The 20,470-nt window shown below is 46.8% G+C and overlaps 1 protein-coding gene across 1 annotated transcript; it reads right to left on the reverse strand.

Moving 5' to 3' along the window:
- Nucleotides 1-3,907: 3,907 nt before the first annotated feature.
- AHSG (alpha 2-HS glycoprotein) lies at nucleotides 3,908-18,826 on the reverse strand. Its single transcript, XM_075004332.1, has 7 exons — nucleotides 18,602-18,826; nucleotides 16,376-16,486; nucleotides 11,750-11,834; nucleotides 9,049-9,212; nucleotides 8,162-8,272; nucleotides 6,950-7,024; nucleotides 3,908-4,433 (listed from the first exon to the last, which is right to left on the reverse strand). The coding sequence occupies exons 1-7, from the start codon at nucleotides 18,818-18,820 to the stop codon at nucleotides 4,128-4,130; spliced, it is 1,071 nt and encodes a 356-aa protein (XP_074860433.1). The 5' UTR covers nucleotides 18,821-18,826; the 3' UTR covers nucleotides 3,908-4,127.
- Between the last annotated feature and the right edge of the window lie 1,644 nt (nucleotides 18,827-20,470).

Below are 20,470 nucleotides of genomic sequence, written 5' to 3' on the forward strand. Positions count from 1 at the left end.
GCCCCACTCCCCCCACCGTCGGCAGGCCTGCTCAAGGGTTGGTCCCTACCAAGTCCATGGTTCTGCGATGCTTACTTCTGAGCTGCTGCTGCTGGTGGTGTTGCCTTTGGAGCTGGGCAGCTGGAGACTGGCTGGCTGCTGGCTGCCCAGCTAAGAAGGCAGCAGCACAGAAGAAAGGGTGGCATAGTATGGCATTACCACCCTTAATTTTGTTCTTATGCTGGTGGGACGCTGCTTTCAGAGCTGGTTGACTGGCCAACAGTCACTGCCCTCTGGCCACTGAGCTCAGAGGGCAGTGCAGAAGTAAGGGTGACAATACTGCAACTGCTCCAAAATAACTTTGCAGCCCCCTGCGAGGTCTGTTTTGGGCAGGATGCCCAGTCTGGGAAGCAGTGGTCTCCCTTGTGAAATCTGTATAGCGTTGGGCCTAGTGGGACTGCACTAGATCAAACTGTCACGGTGCTGCTGTCAACCCTGGTGCTCCTGGCGGTCATGAGGAGTAAGAGAAGTCATTTGGACACAGTAGCAAAAATTGATTTGAGATACACTGACAGCAGCTACGCATTCTCATAGGTGGATTTGTGTATCTAAAATCGATTTTATCTCCTGGTATAAACCTGGCTTTAATATGTATAGCAGCAGGAGGAAGGGAGTCATTCAAGGCCTGGAAGCAGCAAATCTCCTCTTTTGTGTTCTTGTTAGTCAATGGGTAAGGCAAAGCAATGTGAAAATGATTCCTGCTACCATGTTAATGCATAGGGATCTGCAGAGATTCTGGCTACAAACGTGCTCAGTCCTGCTGTGGAACAGAATCTTTTCCTCAGCACAAGGAGCATTATATGTGCCTGTGTAGGTAACACATGCTACACAATGCTTGGAACACACATTGGAGTTTAATTAAAGGAAATTCAGAACACATAGGATAGGAACCCTTGTTTCTTCTGAGCAAATTGAGAAGCCAGTTCAGTACTATCCATGTGCTGAGGTCATGTGAACGTAAATAAAATAGTAACAATTCAGGTGGGGCCTGCATTGTGTTGCAGTGATGGGTAAGAAATGAATGGGTGTAGTGAGGGCATATGGAATCCTCCCCAAGCCAGCAGAGGACAACTTCTTTGAAAGAAATAGTAGGAGATATACTTATCTGGTGCACTCACTAGTGCTCCATGTCACCAAGGGCAGCTGTTAGTTGTGTTACTTAATGCTGTTCGGGAAGGGGCTCTTGTAAAGCAAAGTCTGGAATAGAATAAATACTTGTCCTACAGATTTGGTAGCAAGTCCGGCTCGTTAGTATATGTGCTGCAGCCAGCGCTGCTCCTCTTTAGAGTGGCATCAGTGTGTGCCCAGCACATTCCTCCCCAGCCTATGGAATCCTAGCTCAGCTGGGAGGCTTGCTACAGCAAACTGTACACTGGTCGTTTGCTTTAATCATTGTCACTGCAGTGAGAGTGAGCACTATCAGGTGTGCCTGTTCCTGAGCTGCAGATGCTGCCAGCATGTGGCAATACTGGAGAACAGCCTGCGGTGAATGTCAGTCCCGTGTAAGAGACTTGAGGCCTTGCATTTTTATTTAATTTGAGAACAGGAGGAAACCTGGCCATCTTATTGTTACCTTTAGTGCATCTGGCTGAATGAGCAGCTCTTTGTCTTTGAAAACGTACACTGATATTAGCATGAGTGATGTTATACTCAGAAAATTAGGTGCTTTTAAGCAAATATTAAAGGCAGGTGCGTGCCTCAAAGAATCTATGAACTAAAATAGACAAAGGATGGGGAGGGAAAGCAGAAGATCACACTTCCAGTTCCCCCACCCCAGCACGTGCTCCAGTCTTTTCTCCCTGTGGATTTAGAGCTGTACTGGCCTAATTTTCAGAAGTGCTGAGCATCCACAAATCCCACTGAAGTCAATGGGAGCTGCAGGTGCTCTGAGCCTTTGAAAAGCAGGCTTACTTTATGACCCCTGAGTCCATGAAATGGATTACTGAGGAGAGGCAATGCAGATAATATATATGGATTAAAGCTGTCAAATTAACATGTGTTAATGCCTGCAATTAATGCAAGGCAGAATTAATGTGTTAAAAAATTAATGTGTGTTAATTTCAGTCGTTAATTGACACCCTTACTTTACAGTTTCCAGTGCCTGAGGCTGTTGTGATCCAAAGCTGAGATTCCTACTGCAGCAGAGAACAAAAAAGCAATCACGTGGCACCTTAAAGACTAGCAATATTACTGCAGCAGAGATTGCTTAGACCATTTAAATGCTAATTTTGCAAGCCCTGATTTGTAGCCTGTTTATGATTTTTCTTTATGCCTTGTTCAGAGTGCTTTGCTTTTCCAATGCTGGTAAATAAAAGTAACTATAGGAGTCTTAGGAGGAAAGGGCTGCTTTATTCTCTGATCTAGAGACCCCAAAGCACTTTCCCAGTTCCCAGGCACATGGGCACCGGTAAACTGTCCTGGAATAAAAGGAAGCAGCAGCCTGCTTCAAAGTGCATTCAGCTCAAGTTTGCTTAACCCAGCTGTGCTTTACCACCCATAACAAAAAGTTTGTGTGTTGATTGGAAAGTAATTGATTGGGGAGGAGCAGAGGTGGGAAATGTGGAGGTGCTGGAATGAACTCTTGGAAAATTTCTGGCTTGCAGAATGGTAGCCATTTGAATACTTCATTGAAGGTGCAATACCGTAAACCCTTGATTTAACAGACTAATGGGGTGGGGAGGAGTGTCTGTTAAACCACAACGTCTGTTAAATACAAGGGTTTACTACCCACTCACCCCTGCTAGGCTCCTCCGGCCCCAGTTCCACTCTCCCCTCCCCACAAAAACACCCCAGGGAATCACCACTGGACCTGGAACCACCAGAGCCTGCCACGAGGCTGGAGCTGCCAGACAGTGGCTAGGACTCTGCCATGCACTGCCAGGGGCTGCAGGGACACCGTCACGTGTGACCCCACCGCACGTGTCTGGAGGCGCCCTGCCACACGTGGTTGTAGGTGCCTTGCTGCATGTGACTGGAGAAGCCCTGTGGCACGTGGCTGGAGTTGTCTTCGTTCATGTGGTTGGAGGAGCCGCCACTGCTCTGGAGCCACCAGGCAGCAGTGGTAAGCCCCTTAACTTTTTTTTGGGCAGGAGGGGTTGGGATCTTACGGACCCCAGCAGACTGCAGGAACAATGGGGTTGTCCACTAAATTGGGGTCCATAAAATCAAGGGTTTACTGTATATTGTCTAGGGAACCAGGTAGATCTCTCAGTAAACTTAAAGCTTGTGATTACATTTTTCAGAAGGCCTGGAGCATACCAATATCCTTCATAATGACGGTTAATAGAATGTTATGCTTCAGGTCACAGGCTGACAGCTTCCAGGTCTCAGGTAGGAATTCCCCTTACTCCTGTCCCCATATATGGGCCAGGTTCATGCTAGTTAGTTCACTTTCCTGTGTCAGAAACTGTTCTCTATAATACCAGATAAACTCCTGGCCCTGCTGTGAGAATGGCTCTGACTGATGCATTTTTCCTGTCTTAGGACTCTGCATGAATCTACGTTAGCAGATCTCATTGTAGAATTAGCACTTTTAGGAAATGCCATGCACATTGGGCAAAATTGCATGCTGCATCTCCCAACGTATTGCTAACCCCAAGCATTCAAAAACTGGGAGGTTTTATTTGCAAATTAGGAGATCTGCAGAAACATAAAACTTGGGTTCTGTTTACTTTCTGGGTTCTGGTCTGTTAGGGTTCCCATGTTTGAGTTTTTTTCTCTACACCTTTAAAGGCTAAATTTAAAAAGAAGCATCATTAATCACGATTAATTTTTTTAATACCTTGACAGCCTTAATATGGGTAGAAAGAAGGCAAAGAGGCATTCATGTTGAAAGTTTTATTTGTGAAGCACCTTTGGTTAGTTTTCATATCATGAAGTTATGTGTTTTACAGCAGCCACGGTATGTCATCACCTACTTTTCAGAGCGGATTATTGTGAACTTTCAATCACTTGCATAAATCAGGTTGAAACCCATTGGAGCTCAGAGATTTGAGCTCTGTAGGACACTTACACTTTGCAGTCTTCTCTGCAAGTGGGTGATGCCACCAGCTAACCCTTGATCAGCTGGCTAATTAATGTACCTTACACTACACTTGGAAATGCCGTATATTCCCAGGACATAGAGCCAGTTTGGCAACTGGACCTATAGTGGCAGGAGAGACAGCTGGATCAAGTACAGCCCCGACGTCTCTTTTGACCACAGGAGGTTCTGGTGGTGGTGGTGGTGGTGGTGGTGGTGTTCCAATAGCTGCTTCGTGAGAGCTTGACTCTGATGTATCGTTGGCTGGGCCACGGTGGAAATGCCAGAGGTCATGGTGCTGGAAGCCTTGTGACAAGGAAGGAATGTTTCCTCCCAAGTGTTCCTTAATCAGGTGATCATAGGTTGCTCCAGCCTGGAAAATAAAGGCTTTTATCCTGTTTGTGTGCTCTGTCACTTACAGTTTATCCTAGATAAGCACTATGGTTTTGACTGGAGTTGGACCCAGAAGCAAAGCCCCAGATCCAAAACATCCCTGAACTTTGGAACAGATTGGCTCCAGATTTGAATGCAGAGACAGCAGCTTCTATTGTGAATTCTTTGATAACCTGTAGTTCTGTGGGATCTACTTCCAGTTGCACCAGAATAAACCCTGTGCAATTCCTCTGAAGTTAATGCAACACACAGATTCAGACGATGCCCCAATCTGCACCTGACTATATTCCCCTTTAAAACCTATGCCATTGCTAACACTGATCTACTGGTAGTAACAGTGATGGGAATACTAGACCTGGGACAAATATTTGGACCAGTAGGTCATCTAACCCTGCTCAGAGCAATGCAGTGGTTAAAATACAATCAACTGCCTGAGCCCAAGTCTACACAGGCACTCTTGCTATTGTTACCACTGGTGAAGCTGCACCCCGGTAGCTGTGATGGTAAATTTTAAGCAAAAGGTCTAATGTAGATTTAATTCAAGCAAATCTAAGGACTGTTAGCAAAATCTAAGGACTGTTAGCAAAAGTGCCCCAGCTGATCTCTTCCCCTGAGATGGTCCCAAGCGCGGTGTCAGTCTCATGGCCCTTTTAATGTGGCTTACTGCTGGTCACCACTCAGCCCTACTTGAACATAGCTTGCCCACTAGTGTGGACAGGACCAACAAGTATTTAACAGCTGATTCAGAGAAGGGGCATAGCCACAAATGGGTCTGGGTGAGCCACATGCCACCCATGTAGCATCCAGGCTCACTCACTCCAGCCTTCCCTCTGATCCTGCTGGGGAAGTAAAGGCTTGCTCCTCTCTGCCCAGTGCTTAGGCTGAGCCGGGTAGCAGGGTTGGGGGCTTGCCCTGCTCTGCTCACCCAGCACTCCGACAGGGTGCAGTGTCAAGGGCTTGCAAGCCTCCATGCCCTGATCCTGCTCCTCTGCTGGAGTGAAGGGTGGGCAGGGGAAGCTGGGCAAGCCTTCCGCCACATTCCCTGGCTGGAGTACTGGGTGGGCAGAGCAGGGCAAACTCTAATGCTTCTACCTCACTCCTCTGCTAGGAGCACCAAGCAGGTGGAGCAGGGCAAGCCCCACACCTCTTCCCTACCTCTCTGCTAGTAGTATCAGTAAGGTGGACAGGGCAAGCCCTGAGCACTTGGCCAGGTGTGGGGGGGGTGCAGGTCACACATTTTTACAGGGGCTCCCATATTTATGGGACCCGTGGCCAGAGCATCTGTCCTTCCTTCTCTTTAAAGACTGTCTGGGGGTGTGGTGGGAGAGGCAGCTCCACCAAATTCAGGGCCCACCCACTCTCCCATTCTGACTACACCACTGATTTGTGAAGATACAGACTAACACGGCTACCTTTCTGTGACTGATTCAGAGAATGTGATAGACAGCAGTTAGAATGATCAGGCTTTATAACAATAGACCCTGAGCACAGGTTGACCCAGTTTGTACATAATTATGGTCATATCCCATCATGGCTCTGGGGACCAAAGTGGAATTATGTTTGATGTCAGGTGACAAATGCTGTTCCATTTCCAGCATAGGACACCTTGGCTACGTCTACACGTGCACGCTACATCGAAATAGCTAATTTCGAAGTAGCAACATCGAAATAGACTATTTCGATGAATAACGTCTACACGTCCTCCAGGGCCGGCAACGTCGATGTTCAACTTCGACGTTGCTCAGCCCAACATCGAAATAGGCGCAGCGAGGGAACGTCTACACGCCAAAGTAGCACACATCGAAATAAGGGAGCCAGGCACAGCTGCAGACAGGGTCACGGGGCGGACTCAACAGCAAGTCGCTCCCTTAAAGGGCCCCTCCCAGACACACTTTCATTAAACAGTGCAAGATACACAGAGCCAACAACTAGTTGCAGACCCTGTATATGCAGCACGGACCCCCAGCTGCAGCAGCAGCAGCCAGAAGCCCTGGGCTAAGGGCTGCTGCACACGGTGACCACAGAGCCCCGCAAGGGCTGGAGAGAGAGTATCTCTCAACCCCCCAGCTGATGGCCGCCATGGAGGACTCCGCTATTTCGATGTTGCGGGACGCGGATCGTCTACACGTCCCTACTTCGATGTTGAACGTCGAAGTAGGGCGCTATTCCCATCCCCTCATGGGGTTAGCGACTTCGACGTCTCGCCGCCTAACGTCGATTTCAACTTCGAAATAGCGCCCGACGCGTGTAGACATGACGGGCGCTATTTCGAAGTTGGTGCCGCTACTTCGAAGTAGCGTGCACGTGTAGACGCAGCCCTTAAGGTAGCTGGGCTGGAACTCATATCAAGCGCTATGCAATAGAGCTAACCTCTGGAGTTGCACCTAGAAACTAGTGCAATCCATGGAGGAAGAGCTCCCTTCTGGACAGCTACTCCAAATAGCCTTGAGATTGTGGCAATATTCTGAAAATAAAGCATGTATTTAGAGTTGGTACCTGATGTTCATAAATGACGCAGGACACCGTGGTGTTAATTCCAGCGGTAACTGATCCTTCACAGAAGCCGAATTGCTGTCAAAATGATAAGATAGTTAGGAATCCATAGTATGAAGTGGAAGATAGTTGCATTGCGATATCTAAGGGCCATCCTGAAAAAAAATCCCTAACAGCTAAACATTGTTTGCATGTTTAAGCTGTAAAAGGCTTCCTTTTGAGGCCAGCTCTGCTCCCATTGACGTCAAGGGCAAAATTGTCTTCAAATGTACAATCAGTGTGTATTGTTAACTCCTTCTTAGTGCTTTTCCAGTGTGTGAGTATATTTAAGGACAACCAGCTAAAAGACCCACACTCTGTACAATGCTAAAGTGCTAGGGAGCTTAGGTGTCAAAGCAAAGTACACGAACAACATGTAGTCTGAAGCACTTCAGGGTAGGGACCACAGCCCCAACTTCCTTTGTTCTGGGTGGGTGCTCCACTTCTGCTGTGCCCTGAGGCCCTGCTCCCACTCTGCCCCTTATCCCAAGGTCCCACCCATGCTGCACATCTTCGCTCCCGCATTCCTCTGCCTCCTACAAGCATGTCCAGCCCTCTCTCTGCCTCTTCCTGCCCCTGCTCTGCCCGCCCCCATAGATGCAGGAAGAGATAGGCAGGAGCAGAGCAGAGGTGAGGAGAGGGCGGGGCATGGGCAGAGCAGAGGTGGGAGGGGAAGGGAAAGGCAAGGGCAGAGCAGAAGTGGGATGGGGAAGGACATGGACGGGGAGGGGACAGGGCAGGGGCATGTGGCTTGCTTGCACGGCTCGCCTCTGCCCTCCTCCCCCAGTGCCTTCCACCCCCACCAAGCAGTTGATTTTCTTTTAGCCCTGGAGCACGCCAGAGTCGGCACCTGTGGTACCAACTGTTTTGCTGTGGTGTGTTTGCACATTGACTCAGCGCAACAGGGCTGGGGTCCATAGGTGCTAGTCCAGTTTAGGTAATAAAGGGTAATATGCACCATGTGCCTCCACTAGAATATGTCAGTGTATGACTCCTGTGTGATAAAAGGGATAAAAAGATGTGACGCAGTTTTGGAAATCATACAATGGACAGAACATGCCCTTTGCATCCTCTCTCCGTATAGTGTCTAATCCTGTACAGAAGCAGGTCCAATGTGACCTGCCTCATCTCCAAGCTGGACTGATCAAGACAAAAGTCTCAGCATACAGTACTTACAGATAGATCCTCAGGCAGCGGGTGACAATCATCCACATGATCCTGGGCATCTTTGGCTGAGCAGTTAGTGACAACAACAGCAACCTCAACGGAGACAATGTCTGAGACTTGCTGATAAAACATGAATACCATTTAATTGTCTTTGCGACATGAAACGGCACAACAGTCAAGGATATAAAAAGAGCGAATTGTCTAAGAGGACCATATAGGTTTTATCTCTGTGTTTCCCTCTGAAGTCTGTGGGAATCAGGTGGCTGGATGCCAGAGAACTCTGGGAAAATAATGCTTGCAAATACAGGTTGCACCTTTGAAATCCTATACTCTCTGGTATGGCAACATCTGTGGTGCAGCAAAAGCCTGCCAACTGGAGCAGAGTCCAGGGAGCCATGGCTGGGAGTGGTGGCCGGGTAGCAGTGGGGGAGCCGCTGCTGCCACCAGGGCTGGGGAGCAACACCCTGGCATTGATCAGGCAGCTGCCTCCTGGGCCAGGGAGCTGCATGGCCAGAGTGACAGGGAGCTAGGCAGCTGGGGCACTGGGGAGACAGGCTGCTGGGGTGCCAGTGAGCCACAGCCAGGGAGCTGCAGCTGGGGCCATGGCAGCTGTGGGACAGCTGGGAACCAGGCTGTTATGCCAGGGCTGGGAGCCAGGGCTGAGGCAGCCTGGCAGGGGCCAGTGTCAGGATACTGGCTGGGGCTGGAACTGCTGAGGGGCCAGCAGCAGTGGACCACCCCCTTGTCTGGCATATTCCCTTTTTTGGGACCAGTCTGGTTCCAAGAGTGCTGGACCAGGGAGGTTCAATCTGTACAAGGAAATAAACTTTGCATACTAGCTGCAGTAGGGGTGTTCTATTTTGTAATATACCAAGGATCAGAGTTTCTACAGTTACCTGAATTTGAGCTCGTCCAATGTCAACCAGTCTAAGGTAGGCACCGTCAGTTTCTCTGTTGTGCTGGCTGAGTGCAAGATGAACAGCATTTACCACCTTTGTGTCGTTCAGAACTGCCAATAATGGACAGTCAGGGCAAACTTGAATAACATCTTCAGCTGAGTCTGTAGATGAAACAAGACAGGCTAGGCTTTGACAAGATTTCAGGTTGTACTGGAATACATTGCAGATTGGTCCTGTGGGATAAGGTGTTATTTTTTTGTACCCTGATCCAAACTGCGTACACTCATCATTCCCTTGCAAGGCATCTCAGTACTGCTATAGGAGACCCTACACCACATCCCAAAGGTTTGTGAGTTACACATCCTCACTCAGGCAAGCTACTAGTGACATAGATGAGTGTTTGGGTAAGTGAAAATACATGGGCTTCCTCATTTATCCCATTATTATTGCTGAAAGAGTATGAGAGAACGGTGAATTTAAATGACTGGAATTCTGGTGGTGCACGTGTGTGTTTCTCCCCAACTAAAATTAGTAGTTCTGTCATGCAATTTGCCAGGTAGGGTGAATGGGTGTACTGGGGGCAAAGGCACCAGACACTGTCCATAAACACAGCTATCCAATTCCAGTGACTTGACTGGCGTCACACAGGGGTATGTGTGGGCAGAATTTGGGTTGCCACCTGTTAATGGTTCACTATGAAGCACCAGGTGGATGGGACACCTCTGGCAGAGAAAGCAACAAAATCCCTGTGTAACTAGAACCACCACGGGGAGTGTATCGGAGGGGTAGCTGTGTTAGTCTGGTTCTGTAACAGCAACGAAGGGTCCTGTGGCACCTTATAGACTAACAGAAAAGTTTTCAGCATGAGCTTTCATGAGCACAGACTCACTTCATCAGATGCATCTGATGAAGCGAGTCTGTGCTCACGAAAGCTCATGCTGAAAACTTTTCTTAGTCTATAAGGTGCCACAGGACCCTTCGTTGCTGTCACAGGGGAGAGAAAGGATCAATTTGCTTTCTCACCCTACTCTCGTGCTTCTGTGCTTGAGTGTTGCTTCCGATCCTGCTCTGTTCCTTTACGCCCCGTACTCAGTTCCAGAGCAGCTTCTTAGGCCTTCTCTCCCTCTCAAGAATGAGACACATCCAACTTAATTTGCTTCATTAACTGGTCTTACTAGTGAGAGGTACTTCCCTCCCTCCCCTCCTACCCTTCTCCCTGCTATGTAAACCCTGGATTCTGTTTTCCCACTCCATTTCCACCTGAAGAAGTGGGTTTTACCCAAAGAAAGCTAATGACCTAATACATTTGTTAGTCTTTAAGGTGCCACGGGATGGCTGGTTATTTGTAAAGCTACAGACTAACATGGCTACCCATCTGAGTCTCATAAAATGCTCAGTTTTACTCCAGGGGCACAGCATTTTAGGTGTTCCTTGGAGCAATGCTGTCCCAAGCTGAAAGGAGAGAGACAGGGAGAAATACCTTCTGCGGCAATACCTGTCATCCCACCTACCAGAGGGAGTTGCAGATGCTCATCAATTCTCAAAATAAGTCCCAAGGTGTCTTCAGATGAACCCTCCCCCCTCCCCAGATGGAGACTCTTTTGAATGGCCGCTTTTGGCAATCATTAGCTTTGAGAATATGCTGAAACTTGCAAGTGCCATGAAGGGCTTGAGTGGAGGGATAGCTCAGTGGTTTGAGCATTAACCTGCTAAATCCACAGGTGTGAGCTCAGTCCCTGAGGGAGCCATTTAGGGATCTGGGGCAAATAGATTAAAAAGAATCTGTTATGTGTGATGTTAGGTCCTGCTGTGAGGGCAGGGGACTGGACTTGATGACCTCTGAAAGGTCCCTTGCAGGTCCATGAAATAGGTATATCTCCATATTAAAAAGTCAATGTACTCAGGCCACACCAGACTAATAAGGAAGCAAATACCCTAGGTATGAATAACACTGTCCTACTGTCAGCTCCTCTAGCTCAAAGTTGGGAGCTGTTTACCAGATGGCCCTTGCAGGTCTGAACTCCTTCAGGATGAATACAAATAAAGAGAGGGACAAATTTATAGGCTAATGACCTTGTTCATGTATCCCATGATCAATTTGGGTCATAGGATGTGAGTATTACTGTACCTGTGTTGGTCCCAGGATATTAAAGAGACAAAGTGGGTGAGGTAGTATTTTTTATTGGACCAACTTCTGTTGGAAAGACAAGCTTTTGAGCTTTCACAGCATCGGAAGAAGAGCTCTGTATGTGACTGAATCTGTCACCAGAAGCAGTTGGTCCATTAAAGGACATTATCTCACCCACCTTGGTTATAGGAAATCAGTTCAATGGGCAGGACTTTTATCCTAACACGTCCATCCCATGAGGTCAGGAACCATTAGTAGTCCCATTGCACAGATGGGGAACTGAACTACAGAGAGAATCAGAGACTTGCCCAAGATCATATAGGAAGATCATAGCAAAACAGGGACTTGAATGTGGCTCTTCCACAACCTAACTCAGTCCTCCAACCACTGCATCATCTGATCTTGCTAGAGGCTTTCAGCCAACGAGAAGAAGGTCTTGTATGGTCTTGTATGATAGACAGTCTTGGGAAGCCCATTAATTGGCATGTTCTTCTATCTCAGAATGTTCATACATGTCACTTTGCAACGTGCTTCCTCAAGCATAAACCTGACAAAGAACAAAGCCTTCACCTGGAGTTGAGTGACATTTGGATTCTAGTACAGAATACTGTCCATCCACCTTGAGCAATTTAACATCACAGTCACCTTCAACAGCCTGGAGGTACAAAAACAAAGGGTTACATCATCCACATCCGTAACAACTTCTCAGGAAGGAAGCAAAATGAGAAGGGGTTGGATATATTATTAGTGAGTTTAGGAGAATGAGGCTTGGCAGTGTGCTTTCCTGCTAACCGAGTCTGATTGCCAGAGTGCCTGCCAAACTCCTCCCAATGGGTGTGATTTATAAAAGGCAAAGGCAGACACTGTTGCACTGTTTGCACTGATCTGCAAAATTTGGATCCAAATGTGGACGTCAGAATTCATGGTAGCTCAAGGTCCAACAGTTTAGTTCCAGCCTATCTCTAATAAAAATGTTCCAAGAAAGCATAAAATTTCAACACACCTTTTATAAACAAAGCCCTCCTGCAGAGCTACGACCAACATTACCTTAAGTCCATCGCTGGTCAATGACATGGTGGCAGCATAATGTGTTGTCTGTGTGTGATTCCTGACTACATTGTGTATGTAATCCAGAAGCAGAGGGGAGCCTAAAAATAAAGCAGGGTTTGCTGGACAAGAGGAACAATTATAGATAGCCCTGAGATGGACTAGTGGACCTGAAGTTTGCTGAACAGAGGGAGAGTTTGGATCTGGATTGAACTGTGTTGCTTGGACCCATCTCTGGAACCAGCAAGCAAAATTCTGGCTCAGTTTTTCATTTGGCCTTCACTGAGGCAGAATTCCTAATTCATGTGTCTGAATGTTTGACTATGAAAGATTTTCAGTTTTGGACATAAGAGGTGAAATTTCACCTCTGCAGAGGATTACTTAAGGTTCAGTTAAGGCTCACTTAAGGACCTGTGCCTTGCCTGTATATGGGATTTACTCCAATTCCACCATGAGTGGTAAGTCATCAGTGTATCTGCAGCAGTACAAGCCCAAGGTGCAGCGAAGGAAAACTGTGGTTGTGCTGGTGAAGCTTATCTTAGTGTCAAGCAAAGGTGAGTTCAACTGGTGCAAATCACCATTTTCCTTTTGTACAGAGTGGCGTTTACTGATGGCTGAATCCTGATTGCAGATAAGCTTTAGAATGTGCACAGGCCATATGCGGAAATTTTCACCCAGTTTGGATCAGTATTTTGACCAGCTTATTCTAGTGCCCTTCCCTTCTGTTGAAATGTGGCATATCAAGACTAGATGGAAACCTGGGGATAATCAAGGGTAGAGGGGAGCAAGAGTGGGAAAGGGAGGGTAGAAGGTAGCCTCAGCATGCTGAAGGGGCACCATATTTTTAAGTGATGCTTTCATTGCAATCCTTCATGATTCCCTACCAGTGTTCCAGTGCACTGAACTCTGGCCTGGAACCGGCTGTGGTAAAACTTGGCCAGAAACAACAGTGGCACCGATACCCTGACCTATACAAATAGTGATCCTTTCCTGAGGACCATGTTACAGTTCAGCCACCTATTCTCCACCTTCCTCCACACACCTGGGCTCTCCTAAAGTTATAATATGGGAGGCAGGGGTGGAGGAGCAGAGACACAGTGCAGGAGCCCTGCAGGGGAAGGCACTAGAAACACTTCTGTTGTGTTCATAGTTTTCACCATACACAGATAGGGCTAGAATGTGCTTTCTTAGGGTACCTCTACACTGTAGCTGGGAGCAAGTCACCCAGCACGCCTAAACAGGCTGACACACACACACAGAGAACTGGAAGGGACCTCAGGATATCATCAAGTACAGTCCTTAGCCCTCTTAGCAGGGCCAAGCAGCATCCCTTTCCTCCCACCCCACTTCCTAAGTGCCCCAGCTCCCTAAATGGCCCCCTCAAGGATTGAGCTCACAACTCTGGCTTTAGCAGGCCAATGCTCAAACCACTGAGCTGAAACCACCACATTTAAAATAACACTGTGGATGTCCCAGCACAGGCTTCAGCGTGGGCTCTGAAGCCTAGGGGATTGAGTGGACTTGAAAGCCTGAGACACACTGAGCTGTGCTAGAAAAGTCTGTCTACCCAGTCTGGGAACAAGGCTCTCTACCAGCTGCAGGATAGATATACCCTTGAAGACTGATAGAGGAAGAATGTAAAGGAGGACTTTAGCAAAGATAGTTATAATGGTTTTCCTATACAGTTGCAGTGCGCTACAAGGTAAGGACATCTACTGCTTCTGCTGCTGACTTGGACTGCGTCTACATTATGAAATAAATCAAATTTATTAATATTGATTTCATAACTCTGGAATTTATAAATTCAATTTTGACTATTCTCACCTCTCCACCTGCTCCTCACAAAGTCAACTTACTGTTGCCACGCTCAATTGGCAAACATCGACTGTTGCAGTGGGGCATTGTGGGAACCTATCCCACAGTTCCCTCATCCTCCCAGCAGTCTGGGTATGCTTGCTGGTCTTTGACATCATCTTCCCACATTGCATTTTCCTCATTCCCCTCCTGTGTTAACCAAATGTCCATTTTTCCCATCGGAAGGAAAGAAAAATAGGGCATCCAAAGAGGTGACAAAAAAGTTAATAGAAATCTCTTTCTTCTGTAATTGTATTCTCAACTGGCCATCCACTGACTGTCCCCCTTCCTGCGATCGCATCCAATTCTTGAAAATAATACAGGGAGCCTGAAAAGCTTGAAGAAAGAGATAACAGCAAAGCTTTTGAAAAAAACGGAGTTGCTGAGGGGAGGGTCTTGGGCCTTCCAGTACACTTTAAGGCCTCCATGCACAGGCTGTGTTTTCAAATGGCTATCCACTGACTGTCCCCCCTCCCATGATTGCATCCGGTCCCTGAAAGTAACACAGGGACAGACTGTATTCTCAAAGTTAGAAGACAGAGGCTAGAAAAGTCTAGGGAAAAAGATCTTTGTCCTCCCTCTTCACTACACAGACATTGCCAACATGGAGGATGGCAGTGAAATCTCACACACTGAACCTATATCAGAAACAGGAATCTCAACTGGCCCTCCACCCTGTGTTTTTTATTTGTGGGGGGGTCAAAACATGAAGAAAGATAGGAAATACTAGGAAAGAGATTTTATAGCAGAAATGTGAAAGCAGCAGGTGTCTGCAATGGACAGCAAGCCCCTGAAAATATTTTGGGCAGGGGCAGGCTGTGGTCTGCATGTGCAGAGCCAGTTGAAACGATGAAGTAATTGAAGTAGTCCCCCTGAATATTTTAGCCTCCAGGGGAGACTTCCCCCCAGCGACAACAAGCCCCCAAGAATCTTAGCCACCGGCGGAGAATTCCACCCGGTGGCAGCAAGCCCCATGGGTCCCTAGCTAAGAATGTGGGGGTGTTTTATTGGAAGGCCAGTTGAATTAGTCCCCCCAGATATCTTAGCTTCCAGGGGAGACTTCCCCCCAGCAGCAGCAAATGCCACTGGTCCCTTGTTAGGGGCGTGGATGGCTTCAGTGAGGGGGAGCAGTTGAATTAGTCCCCCTGAATATCTTAACCACCGGGGGAGACTTCCCGCTGGCGGCAGCAAGCCCCCAAAAATCTTTCTCACCCTTGGAGCTCTAACCGTGTGCAAGCCTGATTGGGTCAAGGGCTACCCATGTGATGTGGCTGAGCATGGGAAAGACCCTGACTGCATGGCACCTGGGCGGGGGGAGGGAAGGAGGTTCACACACAAATGTAAACCGTTGAGTCATTTCTCAGCCTGTTATGCAAGCACAACCCCAACAACAGCCTTGCTGCCATGTGTTGCGGTGGGGCAGTGGCTGGAGCCAGGCAGCACAGAAAAAAATAACAAGTGTACAGACAGAACTACCAACTCCATGCAGGGGCTATGTGTAATGGGTAGATGTGCTCACAGTGCTAATAGCAAAGAAAGACAGACATTTCTTAGGCTCTCCTACAAAATGAGCCCAGAGCCACAGGCTTCCTGGTTGCAATCTGAAATTCACGGTCTTCTTGGTACCTAATTCCTGTGCACCTGCAAATCAGTGGCTAGAGCGGAGCACTGAGGGACATTGTGGGTTATCTACTGGGCCCCTCTAGAAGCTAATAAATTCAATTTTAAAACATGGTGTTTGCACACTGGCCTTTAATCGAACTTTTGAATTCGAGCTTGACGCTATACCCATCAGGTAATGACAATATTGTAATCTTGATATCAGTGTTCCCTAAATTGAGCTAATGGTATTTAGAGTGAAGACAGTCACATGGTAATATCGAGCCAACTGCATTACATTCAAATTTATCTCACAGTGTAAACGCAGCCTTGGAGAAGTAAACTTGAAATTTGCCCATTCATGCAGTAAGAAAGTCTATATCAGTGCTCTCTATCAGTGTTCTACCAAGGATTTACGTAAATATCTTTCTCAAAGCTCTAATTTTGCACTATTTTTCACTTAGGGCAGTGACCTCCTGTCTAATCTGCACAGCAATGGTCAAATTGTTCAGCGGGTCACTTTAATCTCTTTGTGCCTCAGTTTCCCACATCTGTAAAATGAAATATGAATCTCTTTCACAGAGGTATCAGACCTTATGGGGCTGATCTCAGAATAGACATTTGCCCTGGAAAAAGAGAAGTAATCAACGCACACAAACGCACCAGATAGTACTAATGACAATTTCAGACACTTACATGGTCTGCCAGTGGCCTTACAGTACACTTCTCAATGGGCAGGGGGTTCACAACGTGGCATAAAGTCTCCAGTAAGTCAAGTTCCATCGAAAATACCTCTCCATGAGGCCTCTGGAAGGAAAGGAAAGATGGAGATTTTCACAAATTACTTCCATATACCTCAGCTGATTTCTCCCATTGAGCTAAATTCTAGTTCCTCTTCCTCATTTCAGTTGAATCATTCTAGGTTTTCCCTAAGGGTAGCTGAGATAAGGAGCTGCCCCATAATGCTGAACTCTCTACGAAAGATGGGCCAGATCAATGACGTCAGTGGAGCCCTACTGATTTGCACCCACTCAGAAACTGGCCCCAATTGTCTAAAGTGCCCAAGCTCAGTTTAGTGGGCTGTAATAAGAAGAAACCAGAAACCACACCCAGTTCTCTGGAGTCTTTTGGTTTCCTACTGCCAACAATCTTTTAAAAGAACCATGCAGTTTTGCTGGTACAAAAGCGACAGCTGAGTAATCCCGTAGTGTTAGGCGAAGTACCAGACAAACTGCATGCCAGCATAGTCTCAGTCCTGCTGGAAGAACTGCTCCTTCTGTAGAATGAACTGAGGCGGCTGCCCCCGGCCCTGTGCTTTTGCGGGCCCCACAGTGGCTGTCCCAGCCTCCAGTGGACAGGAGAGGGTGAGGTTAACCAGGGGCGGAGTGTGGTGGTGGCGGCAGCATGCAGTGGCAGCAGCAGGGAGTCACCTCACCTTGGCCCTCCCCCTCACACTCATCACATGGGCACCTGCTCTCCCCCACTCAGCCAAGCTGTGCTTTCTGTGTGGTGAGTGTGGGGGTGGGGGCCAAAGGGCAGTAACCCCCCAGCTGTCACCACTACGCCCTGCCCCAGCTAATTCCCAGCCTGGTTGGTCAGGGAGGGAGATAGGGAGACACAGTGGAGATGGTGGCGGGGGGGCAGGGCCTGCAGCATGGAGGGGTTGCCTCAGGCCCCATGCCTGTGGCCCTTGGGGGCTGGTAGCCACAGGTCCCCACTCCCCTTCCAGGACAGCCCTGCCTGCTGCTGCCAACTTTGACTGAAGCTATTCTGGGAGATTGTTTTTTCCCCAACATGACATAATATAACTTAAAATCTCCGGGACTGCTTTCCATAGCCACTGCAAGACTGATGCTGATTCTGGGCAACTCCAGGTCAAGCCTGGAGGGTTGGCACCTTGATGCTGGCTCTGCTTGGGCCAAAGGACATATTGTCAGTTGGTGACCATGGAGCTAGTTCCATCTGCTGGTGAATACCGAGTTAGTTCCATTACCTGCAATGGAGATACACTGAATTACAGCTGCTGAGCCTTGGCTGAGATACCCTCATTGCTTTAGGACTGCAGGATCTGTTTCAGTGACACCTCCACCTTTACAGCTACCGCATTAGTCATCTTAGTACAAGTGAGGCCTCAAATATTCCTGAGTTCTCAGCTTGCATGTCACTGGCTCTGGGGCATTGCAGGGGCATAAGTGAGACTTCTTTTCATACTTTTTCAAGTGCAAAGCGAGAGTAGTTCTCCTACAGCTAATAGTGAGGTTAGCATTGGGCCTCGTCTGCCCCATGAATCACTGCGTGGGAAGCTATAATGTGAATCTGCACGGCACAAGCTTGCTGCACTGCAGGGTACTGGCAGTAGACTGCTACAGCGATGTGATAGGCCCATCACTTGAATGAAAATTCAGGCCACAATTGCTTATTTTCAGTTTCTCCCTGTGCACAATGGAGGGTACTGGGCCCAATTCAGACTGGGTGTAATGTCAGGGGAGCTACACTAGGAGCAAATTTAACCAAGCAACGTTTACATACTTCACAAGGGTAATCCTCACATCTCCTCCCTCCCCGACAAGCACTCAGTCACCGGTAGACATATTAGTACTCATGGAATGTGCCGACCGGCCAATCTGCCCTCACAAGGAGATAACATTGTAAATTTGGCCACTCAGATTCCTATATTAATATCTTTTAATGCCTCTCTATTTTAAGAGACCTATTTCATCTAAAGATCATGGGCCCAGTTCTCATCTGATCTAAATCAGTGTAGCTCCTTTGACGTCAAGGAGGCCAGCTGGATTTACACCAGCTGAGGATCTCATCCTGCATTTATCTCACCAATCATCTCTAAGTCTTTTGTTTCTGAAGCATTCAATTTGCCAGACAACCTCACTGCATGTTTTCTCCTTTGTTTAATGTAGCACTTACCCTGGGCAACACCACGACATTCTCAATGCTGTTCAGTGCATACTTGTATCCATGAGGATGATGGCTATTGATGTAGTTCAGAGCCACGGCAGCTGCTTCTTCAGACTCTGGGTCATCACAGTCAATGACCCGTGGACGCAGGGGTTGTACGGGACCAAGTGGTATAGCTTTGCATCTCATGAGCTGAATGAGCAACAGTAAAGCTACTAATGCCTTCATGGCTCCTTTTAGTATAATACAGCTAGGAACAATGATCTAATGGCAAGACAGAACGAGTGAGAGGAGAGTCTCATTTATATAATATACCACAACAAAAATTTACATAAGTGCAGGATTAATATTTGTCCCAGTTCCAAGAAGCTACTGCAAACAATGAAAAAAAAAAAAAAAAGGGAAAAGTAAATATGCCAGAACATGAAACTTCCTGATTAACGTTAGCCAAAGTAAATTTTATCACTTAGGACATTGCAAAATCTGCTGAAAACAAGACAGCATCAGCAAAATGTAAGACAGCTTTAGGAATTCTTGTTTGTCCTCAAGTTCTGTGTGTGAGAGAGGGAAACAAGTCCTACTGCTGAGTTTAACTGCAGAAGAATTTAGAAGTATGGTATATTGGCCCAACTCCACTGAACTCCTTAGGCGGGAGGCTCATCAAACCCTGGTGTGAATCAGCAATGTCCAGCAAGATCAGTGGAATTAGCGTAGCATAAATTTAAATCATGATCACCTCCGTGGGGTGAAAATCAATTCTGAACTAAATTATTATGTGAGTTTTGCCACTGATTACAATGGTAGTAGCAGTGGGTACTCTCTGGATTACCATAAATTCAGATTTAATTTATCCTGGAGTAAACATGGAATAATGCCAGTAACTTCAGCACAGTTACTCTAAATTAAATCTGGTGTAAATTAAAGGAGAATTTGATCCCAAGTCACATTTGCTAACTGACATCAGAGGAAATTTTATTGGAATATGGAATATTGGACCTGAAGATTTGGCCCATGGAGTAAGACATGTTCCCTTTTCTTCTATGCTAACAAACCAAAGGCAAAACCTGTAACCCATACTCATGTCTATAGTCACATGTAAGTAAATGGTACTAAACACTTAAGGAGGGCCTGAATCATGTCCTGAGATACTCAAGACAAACAAAAATGTGACACTATCAACAGTGTAGGGTAAGGTCCAGATAATAAAGCAGTAGGTGCAGAATAATAAACTTGACAAAAAGCTTAGATGTAAAATAGGTGTGTAGTTATTTGTGATGAGATTAATCAGGGTAGAACAGAATAGGTTGGCATTGCTCAGAGTTTTACATGATCACAGCAAAGGGCTTGCAATTCTAGCAAACAAATACCATAAATAGTGGCTTATGGTTAACATACTGGGCCTCGCACAATAATAGCAGATAAATGTATAAGATCTAGTGACTGAGAGGTGAAGCTAGACAAATTCAAACAGGAAATGAAGAAATTTTTCACAATGAGTGTAATTAAGCTTTTAAAAAAATCACCAAAAACTGTCATGGTTCATCATGATTGGGAGCCCTTAAATCAAAGCTGGACAGTCTTCTTAAAGATATGCTCTGATTCAACTCAACGTAGGATAGGGATAGCTGGATGCATTTTCACAGCTTACGTTATACAGGAGCTCAGACCAGGTGATCATAACGGTCCCTTTGATATTAATTTATACGTCCATTAAACCCTTTTAAAGAGTTTGGCAATTAGCTTCCGATTCAAAATAAATGAAGGATGGATTTCAAAAGGTTCAAAAATTTCTCTCTGTTCTCTTCAGATATATCCTTATGACTGATTAGCTGAACATCCTCGTCTGCAAAACTGGGCTGAAAATCATGTCAGAATAGG

This window comes from Carettochelys insculpta, chromosome 10 (genome assembly GCF_033958435.1).
Source record: "Carettochelys insculpta isolate YL-2023 chromosome 10, ASM3395843v1, whole genome shotgun sequence".
NCBI classification, from domain to species: domain Eukaryota; kingdom Metazoa; phylum Chordata; order Testudines; family Carettochelyidae; genus Carettochelys; species Carettochelys insculpta.